Here is a 23755-nt window from a genome sequence, read left to right as displayed (position 1 = left end):
GCTGGGGGTTCCAATCCCACCCCCGCTCAGTGTGTCCACACACGGAAGTCGCATGTTCTCCGTGTCTGCGTGGGCTTCCTCTTGCTACGCCAATATCCTCCCACAGCCCAGAAACATTTCAAACAGCCCGGAGTGCGATGAACTACTTATAATTGTATTTTAAAATCAGTGCAGATAGAATACAAAAGATTAGACCAGTGTATCCCAATCCGGCCCTCGGGGACCCACAGGCAGTTCACATTTGTGTTCCTGGTAGGGTAGGGAGCTGGGAGGAAGCAAAAATATGGACTGTCTGGCAGGGAGCTTGAAGGGAGCAAAAACATGGACCGACTCTAGGTCCTTGAGGACTGGACTGGAAAACATTGGATTAGACAGACAGATAGGGTAACACTTTACTTGAAGCTGTCTTTTACAATGAATTATTGATACCTTCATAATACATTATAATAGTAGTCAGTATAAGTACTCGTATTAACAAAATATTATAGCATCTTCTATTGACAGTCATAAGGTATTATAGGGTTGATTATAATTCTTCATAAATTCAAATAAAGCTCTCATCTACAATGCATTATAAATAACTTCATAATGCACTATAACGGTCGGTATAAGAATTAAGGATGTTTGCCCTGCATTATGAAGGTATCTACAGTGCATTATAGATGTGACTTTCATGATGAACAATACACATGGCTATAATGTGTTGTGCTTCTTTCTAAATATTTATAAGCATGCTCATAATGCTTTATGAATGCATTATAACAAGGCATTCACAGAAAGTATCGCCATAGATACTTCAGTAATCCCATAATAAATTGCAGAAAATCTGTTGAAAATCCCAACAAACGCAACAAAAAAACACTGAAACATCAAAAAAAAACAATAAAGAGCTACTGTAAAGGTGGTCCCTCCTCTTGTTATTGCATCTAAATTCTCTAAAACATTTTCCAGTACTTGATACATACATTTTCTTCTAGTTTTGATAGTTTGGGTGGATTTGGGCGTGGTGTGAGTTTGAGGACGTGGTGACAGGATACTCACAGACAGGCCAGGGGGTCCGGGGGGGCCGTTTGGGCCGGAGGGCCCCGCTACACCCTGAGGAAATGACAAGAGTAAGGACACCCTGCGCCCCAGAGTTCGTGTACATCTGTGTGTGTCTGTGTGTGTGTGTGTGTGCGTGGATAATCCAGTGATCTGTGTTTGTCTCTGTGAATGTGTGTCGTGGTACTCACCCCGTCTCCTTTGGGCCCTTGGGGCCCCTGGAGTCCCGGCAGTCCTCGGTCTCCTTTCTCTCCCATTTCCCCTGGGGGCCCGACGAGACCCAAGAGGCCGCCGTGACCCTAAAGGGACGGAGATCTGGGTCAGCGCAAGAACATACCGCAGACCAAACAGTTAGGGGTCGCCAGACAAGCGGGCGTCTCACCTTGTCTCCTTTAGCTCCAGGGTCTCCCCTCAGACCCGGCAGTCCGGGGGGACCCTTTGGGAAACAAGCGGGAGACACGGATCAGAACCAGGTTGATGGAAGGTCACATGCCAGTGAGACGGGATCCAGGCAGGGAGGTCAGATTTGGGTTGATATTAACATTTTTGAAGCACTGCCTTTTTTTGCCTGGCCAAGACTCGGTCTCCGTCTCCCTGTATCTCTGTCTCCCCTGTCCCCCCTTCACCAGCTTATATTAACATGTCCGCCTGCCACTTCCTGTGCGTTCCTAAGCCCCTCCCACCTCCGTGTGACCGCCGCGTCCCCACAACGACATGCCCGAGAATTCCTGTGACCATCCGACACCGACGGTGCTCGGTCCCTGGAGGAGTGGTTGGAATCGTACCATTGGTCCCGAAGGTCCGGTCTGGCCCGGGGGTCCGTTCAGGCCTTGTTCCCCCTGAGGAAAATATGAGGGAAAAAGAAGTGTTCAGGCCTAGAGAGCAGAAGCCGGTCTCAGGGTGCAGATAAAGACGCCATTTCTCTCCAAGTCTGGCAGCATCAATCATGCCATCGATCGGCGCGTCGGCCGTAATCAGGGTAGTTGGGGGGAGGGAGTTTCGGGCGCAGCCTGACTGACAGGCGAGGGCTGGGAAAAGGCCGCGGGACACAGGCTGAGCGCGGAGCAGCCAGATAGGAACATCAGAGTGTCCTTGTCACAGGTCCAAGGGCTGACATGAAGGAGCAGGCTTTCGGAAAGAGGGGGAGAGATAACTGAGAAGGACATAGAAACGGAGGAGTGGAAGAGGTAGAGAGAGACAGAAAGGGTCAGCGGAAGGTGTCAGGCAGAATGCAAATATGGTTTCCCAGTGTGAGTGTCTGTGTGTGTGTGTGTGTATGTGCGCTCACTTTCCCTGGGGTATGGGGGATTTCAGACTCACAGAAGGTCCCGGAATTCCACGTAGCCCCTCCGGCCCCGGATTGCCAGGGTGTCCCTGGGGTCCCGTCGGCCCCATCTTCCCCACTGGTCCCTCGGGACCTGGTGCCCCCTGTTGGGGGCAAAGGGAACTTCGACTCAGAACTTGGGAGGAACCCAGAGAGAATATCAAAGCATGGTCTCAGATCTCCAGCTCTCACCTTCTCCCCCTTCATCCCCTCCTTGCCCTCATGTCCTGGGGTTCCCACATGACCCTGGAGAAAGACAGATGGAGGGGAGGAGGATGTTTCGTTTCCTAAAAATCGCGGACGAGGCCCCAAATGATACACTCAAACAGTTCCTTATTTCACGGAGCTGCACATAGCTCAGCAGGTTTGGGAACTGTGCCTATGGCCAGGAGGTCATGGCTTCAAATCCCAAACTTGAGAGAGTCCTCATGTCACCACTACACCCTTGAGTGAGGCTTTTCACCCCAACTGCTCCGATGCTGGCTGAGCCAGGCCTGTCTCTCGCAGGAAAAATATGACTGCATGTTTCATGGAGAACAAGATGGGATTCGTGAAAAATAACTAATGAATGAAATACCACATTTCTGTACTAGCTAAATGGCCGCAGCTTTTAGAGATGAGTCCTGGGTGAGGAGTCTGTCGTTCCCCAAGCCCTTGATATAAACCAAGTGCACCTTTCTGGTAAAGCGAAGCCCAGTGACCCCATGTCACTGGCGGCACCAATGCAGAGAGAGTCGTGCAGCTGCATTGCACCAGCTAGATCCCCCTCACTGTGCGGATGGATGGGGGCGATTTAACAGCAAACGGCCAGCAGTTTATTGAAAATAAAAAAAAAAAAACAACGTTTTCAGCACTCTGGGCTTCATCTTGACAGGGCACCGCGCGGACACACGCAGGCACCTGCGGGGGGTGCTGTTCCGTTACTCTGCAGACGGCTGCCGGGGACTGTGTGAAATCTGGCCGAAAAACTGGCACGAGGAAATAAAAAAATCGCTGTGTCTATTTTAATAAAGGGACCCAATAAAAACAGCACAGTTAGAGGAGCTGGCAACAGGCCTGTTCGGATCCCATATTTAGCTAATGATTACCCGTCACGGGGGGGGGGTCAAAACTGCCACCACCAAGTTAAGCAATCAGCAGGCAAAGTACATGACTCTGATTATGCTGTAGAGGTACTTATATTAACCATGATTATATTTGTGAGGATGCTTACATAACACATACCATGGCAACATTCAGAGAACCAATCATTAAAACTGCATCTAATTTTAAAACAAGGGTCAGACGTCACAAAGACTCCTCTATGAGCTGAGAACCAAACCCAGCCCAGACTCCCCCCTCACCCCCCCCCCCCCAAGCTCTAAACTCACCCTCCGCCCTGGGGGGCCTGAAGGCCCCGGTTCCCCTGAAGCCCCCGGGGGACCCTGCAAGGAAAATTTGTTTTTAAAACACAAGCGAGCATGAAAACATAGACCGCCGGAGATGTAAAGGAGACTGGTCAGTGCGGAAGTGGACCGCAACGCAATGAAATCGAATGGAAATTCAGTGCGGGTCACCGAGGCCCGCGAAAAAGAGGGACTGGTTTCCATGGGAACATAAACCCAACTTACCGCCCTGCCAGGCTCGCCGGCGTCGCCTTTCTCTCCGGGTCCGCCGTCAAGCCCCTGTGAGGAGGGAGCACAGCGGAGCTGACACGGCGGAATCGTAAGATCTCGACTTTTAATCGCGAGCTGTGATGTCTTATAAGGTACCACAGCAGAAATGAGATTAAAAAAAGGGTTAATCGAATCGCGCAAGGAATAACTCAGATTTTAGACAGTGATATAGTATGATGTAATTCATGCAGGTCAGGAGAAGAAAAGTGATCTCACTCGGTATCAGGAAAAGGTTTCTGCACCTGGTTTTTAATATATGTGGGATTTTGAAAGATTTCTCTCCCCCCCCCCCCCCCAAAGAAAAAGCAGGAGTTTCTCTGCGTATATCTTTGTGCTGCGTGAAAAGCAGAGAAAGCAGAGCTTCACCAGCACATTCTGCCTTCCTCTAGCTACTATCCAGTTGCTGATCGCCTGCAATTGCTGATCGCCTGCAGTTGCTGATCGCCTGCAGTTGCTGATCGCCTGCATTTTTCACTAGTCTGAGCAAAGAAAAGATAAAGCTCTGAGATAAAGCTCCGATCAGCCTGGGGGGAAATTTCTGTTGTCCTGAAATAACTCCCAGCATAATGCCCCCCCCCCCCTCCAAACAAATAAAAAGATGATAAATTAATAAATAAGAGAGTGAAGTTATTCTCCAGTCCGTGTTCAGTCCTCTGTCTGTTCTCTCTCATTTCCACCTCCTGATCTTCCTCTTCTGATCCTTCTGTATGACCCTGACCTCCCCCCCAACCCCATCCTGAATTTATATGTATGTGTGTATGTGTTTATCTCCCACATGTCTGCATATGTCTCAATATTCATCCATCCATCCATCTTCGATACCCACTCATCCTATGTAGGGCTGCAGGAGCCCAGAGCCGCTCCCCAACACCACGGGTGCAAGTCAGGCAATGTCCCAGGACGGGGGCACCGACCCATTGCAGGGTATGTCTCAAGATGTCATGTTTAAATATCTTTCATGTTTATATTCTAATTATTGCTGTTTACTGCACTAAGCATATGCCCCGTCCATCAAATAGTTGAATATGAATACAAAGACTCTTAGAAGGCGGCCCTCAGCTTTGCTCTTTTCATTCGGAGGTGTCTCCAGACAGCCTTTGTGATCCAGGGCTTGTCATCTGGGGGATCATCAAGGAATGATTATTCTCCCACAACGTGTCAATGTAGAGATGCAGTGAGAGGCGCTGATGATGTCATCACCATCCAGTTCATAAAACGGGGACGGTGTGTGGCTCAGTGGGTTAGGACACTGCGTCTATGACCAGATAGTTGTTGGTTCGATCCCCAGGGTCAGCAGAGTGATTTCACAGTTGGACTCTTAAGAAAGTCCCTTCACCCCAGAGACTGTGCAAATGGAACATGGCCCAAGCTGAACTGCAGAGTCAAAGCTGGGGGTTTCTACTGGAGTAAGTGGCTGATTAGATCTACTGTATGAGCTTGAGGTTGCACCGGATACGAGAACCAAACCACACGCCAGCTGGTCCTGTCTCTCATTATCCCGCACTTCACATCCTGTGTAAATTCTGCTCAGGGAATTTGCAGAGAGAAACATGACTGAAGCCACAAGAGATCCCAAACGAACGCAGCAGGACGCTGCTCTTAAAAACATGCGACAAACCTCACACGCCAGTGGCGGAATGTAAACAACAGCAACCGCATGTGCGGACTCAGAATGCGAGCGGTGCGGCCCTGAGGTCGATTGCCTGAGCAGCAGATTCGTGCTCTCACAGTCACCTGCTCGGGATTTTGCACCACTCGATAAGGGCAGCTATCTCTCCACCTTTCTCCTTTGTTTTTTGAGATCTCCTGAAGGCGGTGAGATGGCAAAGCCCCGGATTCAGCTGACCATCCATTTCTCATTTTGGCTCCCCACCAAGGAGAGTTTGCACTTCTTGCTCGGAAACAATCTCACGTTCCCTATAGGCAGGTGGGGCTTGTAATTTCTCCACTCCCTTTTTTTCCTCTCTCTCTCTCATTCTCTCTTAACTCACCACCCTCCCCCCTCCCCCACACACACACACACACACACACACACACTTTTTCCTATAGTGACTAACAACCAGTTCCAAAGAGAAACTGCTTAGTTTGGGACCTGGGTTCAATCTTAGCCTGAAGAGTTCCTCCGATTTGCAAAACACGTTGGAGGAAATGGAAAATTCGAATGAAACCATAAAATAAATAAAACATAACCAAACATGGGAAAATTAACCAAGCAAACATCTAGAACATGCAAAACACAAATCAAGAAATTGCGAGTTAAGCAGAGGTGCTGGATAGGTCTGCCAATGTTGATTCCATCTTAGGTACAGCTCTCCCTGTTTGCTGTGTGTTACATCAGCGGCTTATCTCTCTGGGTTCTAAGGGCCTTATACCGGTAGCCTTAGAGGCACTGAAGCTTCTTGAGAAAAGAGCTATTAGCAGTATATGCCACCTAAAGTTAGCACCACTAGCAAAGCAGTGGTAATGAGAGACTTTAACCTAGTAGCGCACTGCTAACTGACGACAGCAGAATTACAGACACAAACATACTCCAGACACACAGACACATGCATGCACACACGCTGGTCCACAACGTAACTCACATTGACACCTGGCTCTCCAGGGGGTCCTGGGTCTCCTGGGAATCCAATGGGGCCCTGCAGAGAAACAGACATTTAAAAGACAAAATCACCAACCATTAACTGCAGCATAGCAGGTAGAAAAAAAAAAAACCAAAGCATAGCTAGAAACAGATCTATCGCCACAATCCCCTGGTGTGCTTTCACTCAAATTGGGTGAGTTTCAGAACACAGCGTACCACCAAAACTGAAACTAAGAAGGATTCGTGGAAATCCCGACCTGTTTTCTCACAGCCAAGGCTGACGGGGATGAGCTGAAAAGCAGCAAAATCAGTCTCCAAAACCTTATTCATTTTGACTGGCAATTTTTCCCTTCCACTTAACACAAATGCCTACCAACGGTGATTAAACAACACCAGACACAGGTGGCTGACTGACAGACGAGCCCAATAAGTGACTGGTTCCCACTACGTCACATGTACCAGTGCTGACAGTAGTAACAGAGGCGCGATCGATCGGCTAACAGACTGAGCGACTCAATCAATACTCGGCACCCCCCAGGCACGTGCAGGCCAAGAGCGTATGCAGGGGGTACCTGACAAGGAATTGCACTCTCGGGTAATGGCCGAAGGGGACGGTCAAATCCACTTACTGGGCTACAAGAGCGGAGTCAGCCAAAATCGAACACAGCGTACCGAATCCTCAGGAAAGGAACAGGGGAAAAGGAAGAAAATGAGGCAGAAAAGGCAGGGTAATAAGAGGAGGTAGAAGGGGGCTGGTTAAGGGGGTGGATACACAATGAGATAGGGGATTAAAAAACTGAGAGGGGCCATAGCTGGAAGCGACAGTCAAGGAAAGAGGCATCATAGTCGTTGACGTTGACTAATCTTACCGGATTCCCTTTGGGGCCATCCTCCCCGGGAGGGCCTTTCACGCCAGGGGGGCCTGCAGCTCCAGGGGAACCCGTGTCCCCCTTCTCTCCAAGCTCCCCTTTCTCACCCTGATAAATGCAGGCATCAGCAGGTCAACGCGGGCCGAAGCACAGTCAGAGACAAAGAAGGTAAAGGAGCCCAACTTGCCGGAAGACCAGGTTCTCCGGCTCGCCCTGGGTTCCCTGCTTCTCCATCCTCACCCTGAGATGAGGGAACCAGACATGTGTTACAGGCTCATCTTTTACATCTTCTTGTGAATGGTGAGCTATATCATCATCATCATCATCATCACCTATACAGTCTTTGAATAATCTTTGTCTTTGACCCTCAAGACATGGGAGCTTTACCCATAGATAGGCCTTCCCTGTAGCCAACTATATCCATTGCTAGACCATTAGATATGCAGATGTGGGCACAACTGAGAAAGAAATCCCATAGCATGGCATGATAGATGATGGAAGTCAAATTGTAGGAATCTCTAGGTAGCTGGGTTTCCGTCCCATCAGCTGACTCAAGATGCATAGACGTACCTTCTCCCCAACAGCACCGGGCAGGCCCACCCCACCTGGCAATCCTTGGACACCCTGGAAAAGCCAAAGGAAAGTAGTTGGGAGCGGACAAACAAGTCAGTAGGAATAATGCATCCATGTATGCAAGTTGTGTCCACCCGTGCTGTGTTCATGAACGACCAGGTGTTTCTTTGTGCCTGTGTGATTCTGCACCCATGTTCTGTTCCCCCAGAGACTGTTAGACACCCCAATAACGAAATAGATTTACGTACCACTCCTCCAATGGGCCCCAGGGGACCCATTGGTCCTGGCAGACCCGAGGGACCCTGAAAAGAGACATGCTAATTGGCGAGTGACTGCAGAGATTAAACAGCCAGTGCCGAACGAAGAATTCCGATGAACCAAAGCTGCTCTACTCCCAGCCACACATTTAGACTAGATCATATGACCAGCTACTTCGTCATTCAAAGACAGTCACATAAACTCCAGCATCTGCACAAACACATGCTGAATCTGCATAAAGTACCAGTCAATGAGATCCTGGCGCCAGCCAATTGCCCACGCATTCCTACACATTCTCTGGTGTTTTCGTTCACTCCTGCTATCTGCTTTCACGCGTACAGACGAGCAAGTCTGTCAGTCATTCCGCACTTGGCTATCACTATGTCCAGTTAGCACCGGAAGAGCTCCAGAGGCGAAAAAAAGAGAGAGAGAGATTCCCAAACATTCCCAAGTGTGGGAAAGAGAATGCCAGGCAACGCAGACCAATAAAAATCTGAGTACATTCCTTCATACTTGGCAAAGCTTTGAAATTACTGTCAGATGGGGGGGGGGAAGCTCATTATAAAGCAGAAGCTGACAGTAATCTGGACACACTCTGATTAACAAGGTCGGACCCCTGCCTCCTGTCAAGGCTGCAGTCTCAACAGGGCAGCCCCAGTTGTTCCCTTAAATTGGATCGTCATTCAATGGGATCCTCCCCACAGTAAGAGAGCCACTATTTACAGTAACGGCAGGCACATATACAGGGGTGGGACCAAAGGGGTGCTGGCCCCAGGTGATTGGTCCTTGGAGTGCTCCTTCCCCTGTAACTCTCAGATTCAAAATATACCATTGGCCAATGATACGACTGGGCCCATCATATGAATTATGCTACTCTTGTGTTACCTTAGAACGTCCCCTGAAATGCCTTCGCTCTCAGTGAGGGAGCCCATATTCGCAGTTATGGGGCCCACATTTACAATAACATGGCCCTTGCTCACAATATGGGGGGCCCATATTTATACTAATAGGGCCTTCACTCACAATAAGGGGTCGGGGCCTATATTACAATAATGGGACCCTGTTCACAGTAAGGCGGCCCATATTCACAGTAACAGGGCCCTCACAGAATATCATGGGCATCAGTCTGTCATGGGCTAGAGGAAACAAGGAAACTCTGAAAAATATCGATGCTCTGGAGAGTTTATTACGTTTATTACGGTAAAGCGGCACACACTCACCATGGGTCCTACGTCACTGGTCTCTCCCTTCTCTCCCGGGGTGCCTGGCATCCCCTGCAGAGGTTAATATACAGATAGTCACAGCCACGCGCCGGTGTACAGGATCACCATAGCGATGAGTGCATGTATACATAACCGGTATGTCAAATAGCCACAAAGTAAGGTGAGTCTTCTCTCACCTGTGGCCCAATGGAGCCCATGCCACCTTTAAATCCCTGGAGCCCCTCGTCCCCTTTCTGACCGTACAGACCCAGCTGACCACGGGGACCTGGCTCTCCATCCAGGCCCTGAGATCCAGACAGGAAATAGTTTCACACACACACACACACACACACACACACACACACACACACACACAAGAACCAATGCAGGTTCCATTGTTATCTAGTCAGACGTACTGGTGGTCCTGGCTGACCGATGGGTCCTTGAATCCCCAGAGGTCCTGGGGGTCCCTGGAAACAAAATGGAGTGTGGAGGGGGGGCGGTTAGAAAAAGAAAAGCATATGAACAAAAAAAAATACTCAGAGTCACAGATCCGGCCCCCAAGAGCATGATTGCCATTTGCGTTCCATTTAAATTAGCATCAGAGCCATTCGGTGGACCCAGCGGGAAAAAAACACCGCACTGGAGAGGCATTCGGGGAGAGCGGAACGCAACGCTAAACTCCCGAATAAAGGGGGATGGCGGCTGCATTGTCATTTATGGAGATAGCGAAAGATAGCATGTAAAAAATGGCGTCAGTGGGTTAAGAACTCACCGGTTCACCTTTATCCCCTTTACTGCCCTTCTGTCCTGGACCTCCAGGCTCTCCCTATCCAGCACATAGCACGTCACACACACACACACACACACACAGAAAGACAACCTCAATGACACTAAACATTTGCATACAGCATTATATGCCACACTAGGTAACAGTGAGATATAAACCAAAACACCGCAAAAAAACAGGATAAAAGCTATGATTGCACTCCCCCGAGAGAGCCCAGCCCTATTCCCAGACACACCTTATCCCCATCCTCTCCAGGGGGCCCAAGCGAGCCAGCTGGCCCCAGCAATCCCATGGGGCCCTCGTTCCCATCACGTCCAGCTGGCCCGACCGGACCCTTCTCTCCCTGTGCGACAGACAGGGGGGCGACACGCATGAGTAAACACTAATGGAGTCATACCTTTAGTCGAGGCAAGTCATCGCACAGGATGCGAGCCAGCCAGGTGAAATGAGACACAGACACACAGCCAGTGAGCTGAGAGTGATCTGTGCTGCACAGGGAGGGAGTTCGCTGTCCTCCATTCACAGTCCGGGAGACGAGACGCATGAATCCTGCCTAATGAATGCAGCCGCGAGTTTTCCTGCGAGCTCGATGACAAATAGGCACAAAGGGTGACAGACAAATCAGTCTCCGCGGGATTTAGCCACCAGCGGTAATGTTCCCGTGACAGGTGCTTTCAGACAATTCTCGCTGACAGTGACTGACTGCTCTCCGAAACTTACCGGCTCCCCCTTCTCTCCCATTGGCCCAGGGGGGCCCACGTTGCCCGGTCGACCGGGATGACCAATCGCCCCAACTGGTCCTGCAGGTCCCCCCTCTCCAGGTGATCCCTACATATTATAAAAATGGTATGTGACCATGTACACAGAAAGTAGCTGTTATTTTTTTTTTTTAAAGCCACTCGTACAATAAGTGGAGAACTATCATAAAACAATACTGAGCGTGGCGGGATGGTGACTCAGAGACACTTACAATGACTCCTGGAAGTCCTGCAGGACCTTCTCCTCCTTTCAGCCCAGATGTCCCCTGTAGAGAAAGAAGGGATAATCAGGGAACATCTTACACTGGCCCACCCTGACGTTCAGGTCAGAGGCAGAAAAATGTAAGACAAGATTTGTTTCTCAGTCCCTGAAGATGAGAGTCACTCCCTGAAGATGAGAGTCACTCCCTGAAGATGAGAGTCACTACTTCAATTCTTCGATTCCCCAAAAGATCTCTGGTGAGCAGTCTCACATATAGCTCCACAGCATCTAAGGTATGGATCTCAGTGGTTCTTGGGAAAAGTTTCACTTTATTAGCTATCCAATTATATCAGGACATCTTGAAATGAAATTACCATAAGATCTTAACTGCTTCTTCTCCTGAAAGCCCATTAATCGTATACTTTGGTCTAAGTATCTATGATTTCTCATGCGATTCCCTGATCATTCTTTTTTAAATCTCTTTTAACCCTGTACATTTCGCCGGCAGCAATTCAGACAGAAATACTTTGAGTTTAAATATTGATGGCTTATATATATTTTTTTTTATTTCTCAGGAGACACACAGGGCTGTTAGCAGTAAAATTTTCCCTCGAGAAGCTTTCTAGTTTTCACAGGTTAATAAGCAGAATCCCCTTCACAGCTCGTCACATCAGCTAATAAAAAGCTGAGCCCGGACGCGAAATGCTCAGTCACTGCGACTGTGAGCGGAGCCTGGAGTGCAGGAATGCTGAAGAACTCCAAACATCAGAGGAGGATGCTAAGCTTCAGCTTTGGGAGGGTATCCCGAACACTGAGGCGCGACTGTAAACTCTAGTGTGGGATACGGAGCATCAGAGAGGAGCCCTGAATATCTCGGCGTCAGTTTCCACATGAAACACCAAGCTTCAGAGCAGAAATGTGAATGTCACAGTAGAATCCCATATCAGACCGAAGCACCGGAGTGAAAAGTGGAGGCAAAAGCTACATACAGATATAAAACCAGCCGCTCGTCAACTTGTCAAAAACTGACAGCAAGAAAAAAAAAAAATGTGAATAATGGAAAACCGTGTTACCGTAGTGCCAGGCGTGCCTCTGGCCCCCCTAAATCCCCACAATCCTGGGGGGCCACTCTTGCCAGGAATCCCAAGGGGGCCCGGATCACCCTGGAAACCAGACAGACAGAGAGCGGAACGCTGAAGAAAGACACATCACTGTGTTTATTACCGACATGTCACCCATTAGCTTACTGCAAACCACTGACATATGGAAGGCAATCTGTTGCTGTTAAGATATGCTGCATGGGAAGACGCATGGTGGGATTGCAGCGTGCGTTATTAGTATCTGTTATCGGATAAGGATGGGACCCCTAAGTGTGCACTGGGGGGGGGTTCTTTCCTTAAAGGGGTTTCGCACAATAATGCACAAGCTATGCATCAAAACCCAGGCCTTCAACTTGTATTTTATGCTTTTTAACAAGCTACAGGCCCAAATCTATAAACACTCAGCACAAAGTGACCTCCACAGATGACTGGTCGCTGCTTCAGGTGACTCATTGAGACAATTCAGCCAGCTCAGGTATGCGGCTTATAGTGGATGCGAACCCGGCACCACTGTCTTCCATCCGGCACCCTTGGCCCACCTTTGCGCCTTCCTTGCCAGTTGCCCCATACAAGCCATGTTCTCCAGGTGGCCCAGGTGCGCCCGGGTGGCCTCTTTCACCAGCCGGTCCAGTCTCTCCCAATTTACCCTAGAACACACAAAAAAATACCATTCAACACTGATGTTACTTGGGATGGGCCGATCCACATATTTTCAGTTCCGGTCCGATTCTGATATACAGTTTCCGATACGATACGTATTCCGATACAACGTAAAGGGCACGTGCTGATTACAGCGCATTGCTGCACCCACCACGCGACGAACCACCTCAGGGATGAGAACCTGAGTACAGCCATGCAGTGGGCGTTACCTCAGCACCACATTAGTCCGAATGGACCGGTATGAGTCTTTTCCAGTGGCTGGAGTGCCAATCCTGCCACCAACCCCCAGATTTCACTGTAAGCTAGAGGACCTTCCAACCTTCCGATACAAGAGCTGTGTTTGCTTTAATAATTTAATATAATTTAATATAATAAATAAATTATATATTTTTCAACTTCACGTGCAGATAAAAAATTAATTCTTTAATTAGGCTACTAGAAGCATGCATCGCATTCTGTTAAGCGTTTCTGAGGCATTTGCAGTTCAGTCTGAGTATCTTCCAGGCGAGGATACGCGAGTGCCGAATGCTTCACATGCCCCACGATTTTTCTCCCGCCGGCAGCAGCATCACTTACACTTCGGTGCGATAGCAGCCCCTCGTGTATCACAAGCTGTAGCGAGTGCGCAAAGCAGCCCAACCCAGCGACTCCCAGATCATCCATTGCTGTTTTCATATTACTCTCGTCGTCTCGAACAAACGAGTGCACTTTGTTTAGTGGGATGTTCCACTAAACGCTGTTCCCACCTCTCAAAACTTTGTTTTTACAAAGATTGCAGATCACTGTGCTACTAGATGCTGTTAAAAGCGAGCATAAAATACCCCCCCCCCAGACAGTCACCCTATTATCTGATTTTCTTATGCTCCTGGTACTGCATAGGGTATTCACACGACATCACAGCAGGTGGACGTCACTCCCACTGAGTAGTCAGTGTTATGACTCAGCTTGAACGCAGCGAGAAACACATCTAAAATTGGAAAGAGCTGGCGTGCGATTGATTGTACAAATCGGAGCAATCTTCTTAGAGGCTGCCAAAACCTAAATAAGTAAGTGACAGATGTGGATTGGTCACATACGGACGATATCCGATCCGTCAAATAGGCCTGGATTGGCGCCGATACCGATCCAAATATCAGATTGTGCGTCTCTAGATATAACACAATAGCCACAACTGACTCTGTGACAGGAAGTGGGCTACAGACACAGGAAGTACCTGAGGTCCTATGACACCTGGGGGTCCAGGTGGACCTGTCTTCCCTTGGAAACCCTAAAAAAATGGGAAAAAAGGCCATTAGGATGTGATTGTTGGTCAAATAGCTCACCTGGGCCAAGGACAACTGCATAAAAGCTTATTGCTTCTTGACAAGTAATTTTACTAATGTTACTGCATCTGTTGAAAATTTGTGTTTTAAGTTTATATTACGCTCAGAATAAGGCAAAAAAAAAAGTATATAAATGTTACATATTAAATATGCCAGCTTGTTAGACCAAATGGGAAAAAAGACCGTATGAATATTTGACTAAAATAAAAAATGCATTCAACATACTGTAGACAAGTGTTTCCAAACCCGGTCCACAGGGTCCCACAGACTGTCCATGTTTTTGCTCCCTTTCAGCTCCCAGTAGGAGCAAAAATGTGACCTGTGTGCAGGTCCCTGAGAACTGGGTTGGGAGACACTGCTGTAGACAGTTCATGCAGGGGGTGTACAGCATAACAGAAGCAGCACATAAAAAAGTAATGAAATTACAAAATAACCATGGGGGCCATAGAGGTGAGTCACTGGGTGGAAAGCCAGCGAGCGGTGTGGGTGTCAGCCATCACAGGGTACGACAGCGGCACGGCCATTTGTGAGATTTCAAGGCAACATATGGCAGCTACCAGAGCTCCAAGGAGACCAAAGATCTGGTGCCCAAATTGCCCGTCCAACAGTCACATAAACTATAATTATTCAGTGTGTCAAGGGGAACAATTAAGACAGGAAAACCAAACACACACAAGCCGCACTGGAACAGAGGAGCAACGGCTCACCGGCAGGGATAGAGTGACACTTAACGACGACACAAATGTATGACCTCGGAAATAACCACAGGACTGAATCGGCTCCTCTGCGACCCAGTCTTGACAAAAACTATATGCTTTATGAAGCCAGAGGTTCAGTGGTGTAGCCATCTGGAAGCTGCTGCTATTCCAGGCCGAAACCCTCCCCGCTTAGCAATGGAAGCGGAAATACAGCCTGAGGAACCAACACCGTCCCTTCACCCTGCATCTAGAGGGGTTTACGTTATGCGGAAGTCAACGGACACCTTGATCTCGCAGTGAGGGGAACCGCAATAATATGGGCAAGCAGGGCAGTGATTGGGTCTAATAGCTCTGGTGGTCATAAAACAAGCCAGGAATGCAGATTCATTTTAGAGAACCAGGTATAGCCTATTCTGTGACCCTGATCAGGATAAATGGTTAGAAGACGGATGGATGGATGGATGGATGGATGGATGGATTGATTGATTATCTTAAGACAAATGTTTCCCAATCCGGTCCTCAGGGACCCACAGACGGTCCATGTTTTTGCTCCCTCCCAGCAAGGGAGCAAAAACATTGGACTGTCTGGTAGGGAGCTCAGAGGGAGAAAAAACATGGACCGTCTGTGGGTCCCTGGAGGACTGCTTTGGGAAACACTGCTCTAAGGTCCAAAGAGAATCACATTCTGCTTATAATTAAGATCACATTATGTTCCCACCTTCCATCATGCTCATCACAAACCCCTTGTGTACGGGAAACATGAATCATGTCACTTGTCTGTCAGACTTACCGGCTCCCCCCGCTGTCCTGGATGACCCGGCAGCCCATCCTTCCCTACAGGCCCCTAGAACAAACCCAGTTATCCAAGTATCAAACTGGTGGACTGGTGGAGTGTTACGTAAAAGGTATTTATATGTGAAAAGAACCTGCAACACTGACTACAAATACAGCCCCAGATAATGAGGCAGGGGTTAGATGTGACTCACAGGAGGTCCTCTAGGCCCCGCCTCCCCGTTTCTGCCCTGTGGCCCTGGGGGTCCCTGCGAGGGGCAAAAATACAGCTAACAAACACGCAGCCAGCAAGCTCTCTGTTATGAATATGACGCACGCGTGACACATACATGCTCTCCGAAAGGTCCAGGCGGCCCGTCCAGTCCAGCAGTACCCTGCGAACATTTCAACACAGTTTCGTTCCTTTCATCTTTCTTACAGATTTATTCTCGTTTGAACCCAGGGCAGCCTACAAAATGAGCTATTTGAAGCGTAACATCACGTTAAGTATCTTGTGTGTAAACGATTCCTGATAAGAAGATGTGAGGTAACACACGATCTTCCTATTGAGTGCAAAATAAGATTATTCTGACCTCCAGAAATGCTAGATTTTGGCTATGGTAGCCTTGTGGATAAAAGGGTTAGCCTTGGACCCTGAAGGTTGTGGGTTCAAGGCCCACGTGCTTTAAATCACATTAGACTAAAGTACTAGGTGAGCATATGTAAACTTTGGCTGAACTTTAGGGGGGGTTTAACACGTACCTTTGTACCCGGCTTCCCCTGGGAGCCTGTTGCACCCCTCTCCCCTGGCAAGCCCTATAAACCAAAGGCAAACCATTAGGCCTTCATGCTTTAGTAGAGTGGAGACGAGGCTGAAATGTTGATTTGCGGACAGCGCCCTCTATAGGTCCAGCTGTCACATGACACAAGTCAGCCATCGGCTTTACCAAAGGGAGGCGAAAAGGACTGAAGCGTGTACTCACAGGGGGGGCCCGCTCGCCCTCACTTCCTGCCTGACCGGCTCGGCCCTGGGGCAGAAAGACACGAACGCACATATCGGTTGCCATAGTTACTGCACAGTTATAGGATGATGAGGTCAAATTAAATATACTTGTATTACTGTCATGTTAGGGGTAGCTTTTCTTGTCCCGGTCCTACGGGTCTCAATCTCTCTGCCTGACACCTGCATTCCTCTTACCTGTCTATCCCTCTCTCCCAACTGGCGGTCGGCCGTGTTTACTGAGGGCACAGAACGATCGTTCCAAGCAGGCCGGAGACGACAGATGGGCGTCCTGAGCCAGAGGCGGCCGCCCCGTTGTTACTCACCCTTTTCCCCTTCTCTCCTGGCGTTCCTCCAGGTCCTGGAAAACCCATCGATCCCTGCAGAGCAGGCAAGGAGAGCATTACAGAAACATTTCAAAGGCTTCGTTAACCATTAAAGACGCACACAGATGTAAGGCCTGTCCTGTCCTGCAGCGATAAAGTCATGTGAGTTAGCAGGAACAGGCTACCGCTAACCAGTAATTTTTATTAATCATTATTATCATTATTATTATGTTTTTTTTTTTTTACCTTGGGTCCCTGTCGCCCTGGATACCCCGGCAAGCCTGGAACTCCAAGGTTACCCTTGAGAGCAATGAAAAGGGACAGAGAGAGAGGGAGAGAGAGAGAGAGAATACATTAAGATCATTACCCATATTAGCTTGGGAGAAGCTTTAATTGATCACCAGGCTGTGCAGTCACAGCCCAACACACACAGATAAACAAACACGGCTGCACACACACACTGGATACCTTCTCCCCTGCAACACCCGAGGGCCCAGATTCCCCATGAGGCCCAGACTGGCCTTTCAGCCCCTCTGGTCCATCCTCGCCCCTGGGTCCTGGCAGCCCAGTGTCACCCTATAGAGTCACAGATTCGGGGTTAATTCGGCTCAAACTCCCAGTCCGAGGTAACAGCTTGCGCATTATCCTCTCTGACAGGAAGAGCTTCTTACTCGGTCTCCCTCGAGGCCCATGTCGCCTTTGAAACCCGGAAAGCCATCCTCGCCCTGCAGATGAAGACCAGAGTCACACAGGACCTCTACGCCACCTTGGCGTGTGTGTGGCCGGATAAAAAACGGTCCTCCCCCACATCAGAAGCAGGGTTTGATTTACAATGCGATTAATTGGATACAACGTGCGCTAGCCAGGCAATACATCATGCCATATAATTCCCCGACAGTCCTGCCATTTTTGCAGGTCTACCACAGTAAATAACAGGGTTGCCTCCTGGACCATCAGAAATCACGCTTGTTGGGTTCTACAATGGCTAGTGACAGATTATCCAATGGGATTCCTGAAAATCATCACGTCCGTAACTTGATTGGTTGGTGCCAAAGTAGTACTTGTGATTGGTAGGTGGCTTTAACAGTTTCTTCCTCTCACCTTTTCTCCTTTGTCACCCATCAGACCCCTCAGACCATCAGATCCCTGCAGTAAAGAGAAGGTCAGCCCAGAAGGCGCGCGGACGCCAAACGGACCACAAGCCTCGGCAGAGACTGACAGCCATCTCTCATGGCACCAATTAGGCACCCGGGCTGAAGGATAAACTCATTTCTCATACAGTGGAAGCAGAAAAGAGGAATGCAAACTGCTCATCATCTCAACATCCTCTTACCTTCATGCCTCGGGGTCCGGGATAACCAATGGGACCTGGGCTTCCGGGCAAACCCTGGGCAAAATTTAAAAAAATAATAAAATCCAACAAAAACATCAGAAACAGCAGGGGCCGCGAGCGCAGGTGTCAGTGGAAGTTCTGCTAACAGCCTGAGTCAGATCATTAGCGCACAGCAAGACATGAAGGTGCTGAAGAGCCCAGATGTTTGGCCTAGAAAAACACAGATGGGCCTTCACATCTGCATTGAGGGTCTGCCGACACACACCTGCTGCCCCTTCTCCCCTGGCGGACCCTCTCTTCCGGGGTGACCCTGAGGAGGAAATAACACAGAGCGCCGTCACGCCGTGAGTGACAGCTAGAGGGAGGGGTGGCCATGCTGTGTCATTCTACCAAGCACATCTCATCATTATCTATTATCATGCAGTAAAATTGCCGCCTCGCTCAACATCGCCCCCTACAGGCGATGGACAGAACTGCTTACCAGAGGGCCATCAATGCCAGGATGTCCCTGGATGCCAGGCTTCCCCGGGGGGCCCTGTGAGTAACAACCACACGCAGAGATGACCAGGGTCGCCCACACACTGACACGGCAGGACGCTGGCTCTCCAGGCGCCTCCTCCACTGTGCGTTTCCCTTTTAGATCCTCCTCTAAAGCTATGACTTCCTGCCACGGGAACACGATGTCCTCGCTACCCCCCTCTCGCTGACTGGCAGCGCACACCGTTTGCTCTGGCATATGTTATTGATCTGTTGTCAGGCAGCTCTGTGCACTGTGCTCGAGCCAATAGTATCACGGTAGGCGGTGTCACATGACTCCTTCCACTGACCACCTCAGAGGCGGCGAGGACAGGGGTCAAAAGTGACGCGGCTCGGGGGGTCATGCGGTACCTTTTCGCCAGGCATTCCGATGGATCCCTGGGGCCCAGGTAGACCCTAAATGGGAGAAACAAATATATAAACAAAAATAATCATTTACATAAGCATGTTGTGTCTGAATCGAACGAATGTGAATCTGTAGGTTTGGGTATTAACTCAAACATGGGTGGTTACCTGGTAACCGGGCTTTCCCTGCTGACCAGGGGGCCCCGGCTCCCCTGAGGGGCCCTGAGAGCAAAAACAACACGTGTCAGTTTATCCTTTGTACAGTATCACCCCCAATCACTCCATTCCATGTCGCTCTGAATTGCTATATCCAGACATTTGTTTCCCCACCCAAACACATACATCCCTCCAGCTTTGCCCCAGTATCGGCTAAAGAATAACGCAAATGTCCATCATCTGCATCAACCTGCCTGTAAATATTTGGGTCTGGATGCAGAATCAAAAAGGCACCACTGCTGAATGAACAGCTGTCATTTCTGTCTCGATCTGGCAACCCAGGAACATTCTTCCGAAAGGAAAGAGAAGATTCCTGTGTGCCCTTCCCATCCTACGTGGAAAACCTAGTTTTGATTTCTGCAATCATGTCTTTTCAATGGCCTGAATTTCAGCAGTTCTGACGCATGCCATTTTATCTGCCCTTCGGGTAGTTCGACACCCCTTAGTCTTCCGTATAATTCCATGCTGCCATTACATCATGTTTACCCCTCCCTCCTACCCCGAGTGTCCCTTTACTTCACTTTGCTAATACCGAGCGTGACGGTCATACACACCACATTGCCCTTTAACCCCTGAACACCATCGACGCCTTGAACGCCCTGCGGATGAATGGGTATGAAACAGACCAGCATCAGACCAACACGCACAGAAAGCCTTAAAGTATCATTTTAAAAAATTAAAGGCTTTTTAATCATCGGTTCTTTGTGCAGACATTTTTCAGTGTTTTGCATCATCCTCTTGTCTGGGAAAGACAAGTGGGACCTTGTAACTTAACCTTGTCGTATTTGCCAGCGATTTATGCTCACAGTTACTCCACGGAAGCCATAAATCCTCCTCACATTGTAATGTTTTACAACAGAAGATTATAGGGATTGTTTGGGATCTCTGGGTCATCAATGACTCCGGCAGGGAAGAATCTGGCGTTCCGTGAGCACGTCTCCTAATGAGCACACGTGCGATTCTGCATGCGGAAATACTGCGGGCTTGTGTTCATCCTGTCGTCAGATGTCAACCAAATAAATAAGAGCTCACTGGCTGTCCAAGCAGGCCGGGTGATCCTCTCGGTCCAGCAAGGCCTCGGGGTCCCTGAATATTACAAACAATACGGTAGTCAAGGGCAACATTCAGAGGTCTGTGAGTGTGTGGGTGTGTGTGTGGATTAACGAGACTACGCTGATGTCAGTGATTTGTGTGTCTGTGCCTCTGTACATGTGTCACTGTATCCATGTGTCTGTGCATCTTGGCGTATTGAGGGGGGGCTGGAGCGGGGGGTACATAATAAAACTTGCCGGGCGAGGGTACGAAAAATTATTTTTCAGGAATGTTGAGACAAAAAATATGGGGAGTGAAGCCTCCCTAAATAGGGTCTAGAACGGTCTATGGTGTCAGGGGCATATTCAGGGGCGGAGTCACAGGGGCACCGGCCCCAGCTGAAAGCTGATTGGGTCTCGGAATGCCCCCTCCTCTGTCACCCACCAATTGAAACATATCATTGGCTAATGATTAGATGGACCCCTTTCCCCTTTTATGCCCTCCACCTTAATAAAAATCCTAGAAGCATCCCTGCTACAGTATGTGTCATGTGCCTCTGTAAGTGTGTGTGTGTGTGTGTTATCACCAGCATGCTCCACAGCGATTCTCTATGCGCCTTAGCCAAGCCACCTGTTTGGGAGTCACATCTGTGATCTCCAGGGAGGCGATTGAAATGGAAATATTGTCGGGCTTTGGATCTGCACCCCCCACGCCAGCCCCCGTCCTCCATCATCACTCTCACTGAAACCCTCCAGCGGCCTGCAGGAGACACCTGGAGAGAGCGGGACCCCTGCTGGGCCTCATCGCCACCTTTAGGCATAAAGATGGAGCGTGGAGTTTATGGTGGACATGAGAGGGGCTGACCCACAGGGGGCACTGTCACTGGAGGGCAATTAATGAGCAGTGTGTGTGCGTGTGCGTATGTGTGTGTGTGTGTGTGTGTGTGTGTGTGAGAGGGTCAGTTACTCACAGGTTCACCTGGTTGTCCTGTCAGGCCAACAGGTCCATCTGGTCCCTGAAAAAACGACAGTGTATTCGGCACAGCAACTGGTCATAATGAACGGTGTCAATTTGCATTATTATGCTATTTGTCTTTGACCACTAGGAGGCCAGATTCTGTTAGGCCACTCCACAGCCTTCCAGTGACCTTGATGGGGGGGGGGGGGCATGTGGCTGTGCCCCCGCAGCGTTTTATTGCTCTCTAAGAGGCCTAATTGCACAGTTGCATCCTGTGAATTGTTTTCTTGACATCTCACTCACTCTAGGGCCCGACTCTCCGGGTGAACCATGCGGTCCCGGCCTGCCCCGGTCCCCCTGGAAGGAGAATGACAATTACTCACACACACACAAACGCACACACAGAACACAAAATGACATACACAATAACCGAGTGAGCTCAGTCTTCGTACACATCCAAGGAAGAAACACACACGCACAGACACACACACAGAGACAGACAGACAGACAGACACGCACAGACAGACAGACAGACAGGCACAGACAGGTGAGGTGTGCAGAGAGACACACTTACATTGTGTCCCTTTTCTCCAGGCAGTCCGGGCAGTCCGTCAAAGCCCCTGTCACCCTGAGAATGCACACAGGACCATGAAGACATCTATTTAATTACACATAGACACACACATATACTTTGAACAGCTTCCCTGTGGTCCCTCGCTGCCTGCTCTGCACCTCCCACTCGGGGTCGGGCCTGGGACAGGACCGGGGTCCCCGTCACCAGGACGCATTCCCGCAGATAGAGAATGCTCCGGCACGCCGCTGGGAGGGCTAGTGTGCACCGCGGAGCAGCCCCTCCTTCCAGCAGCTGCGCGCCTTGGCATTGTTGGAATAGCGACGCGTTAGCGAAACATGCCGATGAGTCTCTGAGTATCCCCACCGGCGAGACCCATTTGGGCCAGATCCAAACAGAACACACACACACACAAGTCTGTGTCATATCTTTATGGGGATTCATTTCCATGGGAAAAATGCTAACCCTAACCATGACAACCTTAACCCCTAACCAGCCCTAACCACAAGTAACCAAACAAAATACAAGAGTTCTTGCATTTTCTGTTTTTTCATTGCAGTCACGGATTTTTATAAAGAGGAGTTTTCCCATATGAGGACCAGGAAACTGGGGCTCAGTGGGTTAGGGCACTGTGTCTGTGATCAGAAGGTCATCGGTTTGACTGCCATGACTGTCCCTTGACAAGACCCCTAATCCCCAACTGGGGGACTATCTGACCCCACTTTCTCAAAATTGTCTGTCGCTTGGAATGAAACGCACCTGCTAAATAAATCGAATACTTTTACTCATAAACAGCTCACACACACACTCATAGACATTAGCTTCTGACAGTACTTATCCTAGGAACTGAACCCACGTATGTGTGTGTGTGTGTGTGTGTGTGTGTGTGTCTGTGAGATGGAGCTCACCTTTGGCCCAGTCTGCCCTGGAGACCCCCTGGCCCCATCCGCTCCCTCACGACCCTGAAAATCACAAATGCCCTTAACCAATCATAGGCAGTGGTCTGGACACATGCAAATGAGCCTCCACAGGTATTCTGGGTGACGACTGGAATGTTGCTCAGCCTGGACGTTTGACAATAACTGGCTGTCGCAGACAGATGCCGTTAATCACGGACAGGGTGAAGCGCACGATCTGCCCCCCGGAAACCCACATCACATTACTGGCTGAAATGAGCTTTTTTTTTTTGTTCCACCAAATGCACCAGCTAGCATGAGTTAGCATGATATCAGTCCTGCAGCAGTCAATTACACTCTACTGCTTGATTTCATAGCAGGAGATTCGACTCAGGGTCCTGCAAAACAAAGGCTATTCAGGGCTTTTCATGCACAGATGATGTGATTGCTTCAAATCCAATTAAAGTATTATATACAGCGCGCTTCAGTTCACTTATTTTAAATGACAAAAACTGTGGTATGTAGTCATTTATATATTTAGCCCCAAACTCTTGTGGGAATGTGAAGTGCTTTGACTCCCATTTGCAGACAGGCATTGAGCTGGTCACCCTGAAAAACGTGCACAACCTTCCTCTTTCTTTTTACCACATCCAGGCACGTTCGGCATGCGATCTCAAGTGGGCTGCATACGGCGCAGCCTTCAGTACAACAGCTCCGGGATCTGGGCGGGATATCATT

At 49.2% G+C, this 23755-nt stretch overlaps 1 protein-coding gene across 1 annotated transcript in view; it reads right to left on the bottom strand.

Moving 5' to 3' along the window:
• col5a3a (collagen, type V, alpha 3a) overlaps positions 1–23755 on the bottom strand; it is a 49084-nt gene that overhangs the window by 5176 nt on the left and 20153 nt on the right. The window contains 44 exon segments of the mRNA XM_048991519.1: positions 1042–1095; positions 1233–1340; positions 1424–1477; positions 1827–1880; positions 2362–2469; positions 2558–2611; positions 3736–3789; positions 3976–4029; positions 6603–6656; positions 7471–7578; positions 7658–7711; positions 8041–8094; positions 8292–8345; positions 9522–9575; positions 9701–9808; positions 9920–9973; positions 10279–10332; positions 10529–10636; positions 11014–11121; positions 11264–11317; positions 12327–12416; positions 12893–13000; positions 14227–14280; positions 15824–15877; positions 16020–16073; positions 16155–16199; positions 16567–16620; positions 16788–16832; positions 17131–17184; positions 17377–17430; positions 17599–17706; positions 17802–17855; positions 18232–18276; positions 18464–18517; positions 18729–18773; positions 18945–18998; positions 19352–19396; positions 19514–19567; positions 20116–20160; positions 20594–20647; positions 21564–21608; positions 21854–21907; positions 22125–22178; positions 23030–23083. Of these exon segments, the coding sequence (XP_048847476.1) occupies positions 1042–1095; positions 1233–1340; positions 1424–1477; positions 1827–1880; positions 2362–2469; positions 2558–2611; positions 3736–3789; positions 3976–4029; positions 6603–6656; positions 7471–7578; positions 7658–7711; positions 8041–8094; positions 8292–8345; positions 9522–9575; positions 9701–9808; positions 9920–9973; positions 10279–10332; positions 10529–10636; positions 11014–11121; positions 11264–11317; positions 12327–12416; positions 12893–13000; positions 14227–14280; positions 15824–15877; positions 16020–16073; positions 16155–16199; positions 16567–16620; positions 16788–16832; positions 17131–17184; positions 17377–17430; positions 17599–17706; positions 17802–17855; positions 18232–18276; positions 18464–18517; positions 18729–18773; positions 18945–18998; positions 19352–19396; positions 19514–19567; positions 20116–20160; positions 20594–20647; positions 21564–21608; positions 21854–21907; positions 22125–22178; positions 23030–23083 (2781 nt within the window).

This window comes from Brienomyrus brachyistius, chromosome 22 (assembly GCF_023856365.1).
Source record: "Brienomyrus brachyistius isolate T26 chromosome 22, BBRACH_0.4, whole genome shotgun sequence".
Taxonomy (NCBI): Eukaryota; Metazoa; Chordata; class Actinopteri; order Osteoglossiformes; family Mormyridae; genus Brienomyrus; species Brienomyrus brachyistius.
This window is presented reverse-complemented; position numbering and strand designations above follow the sequence as displayed.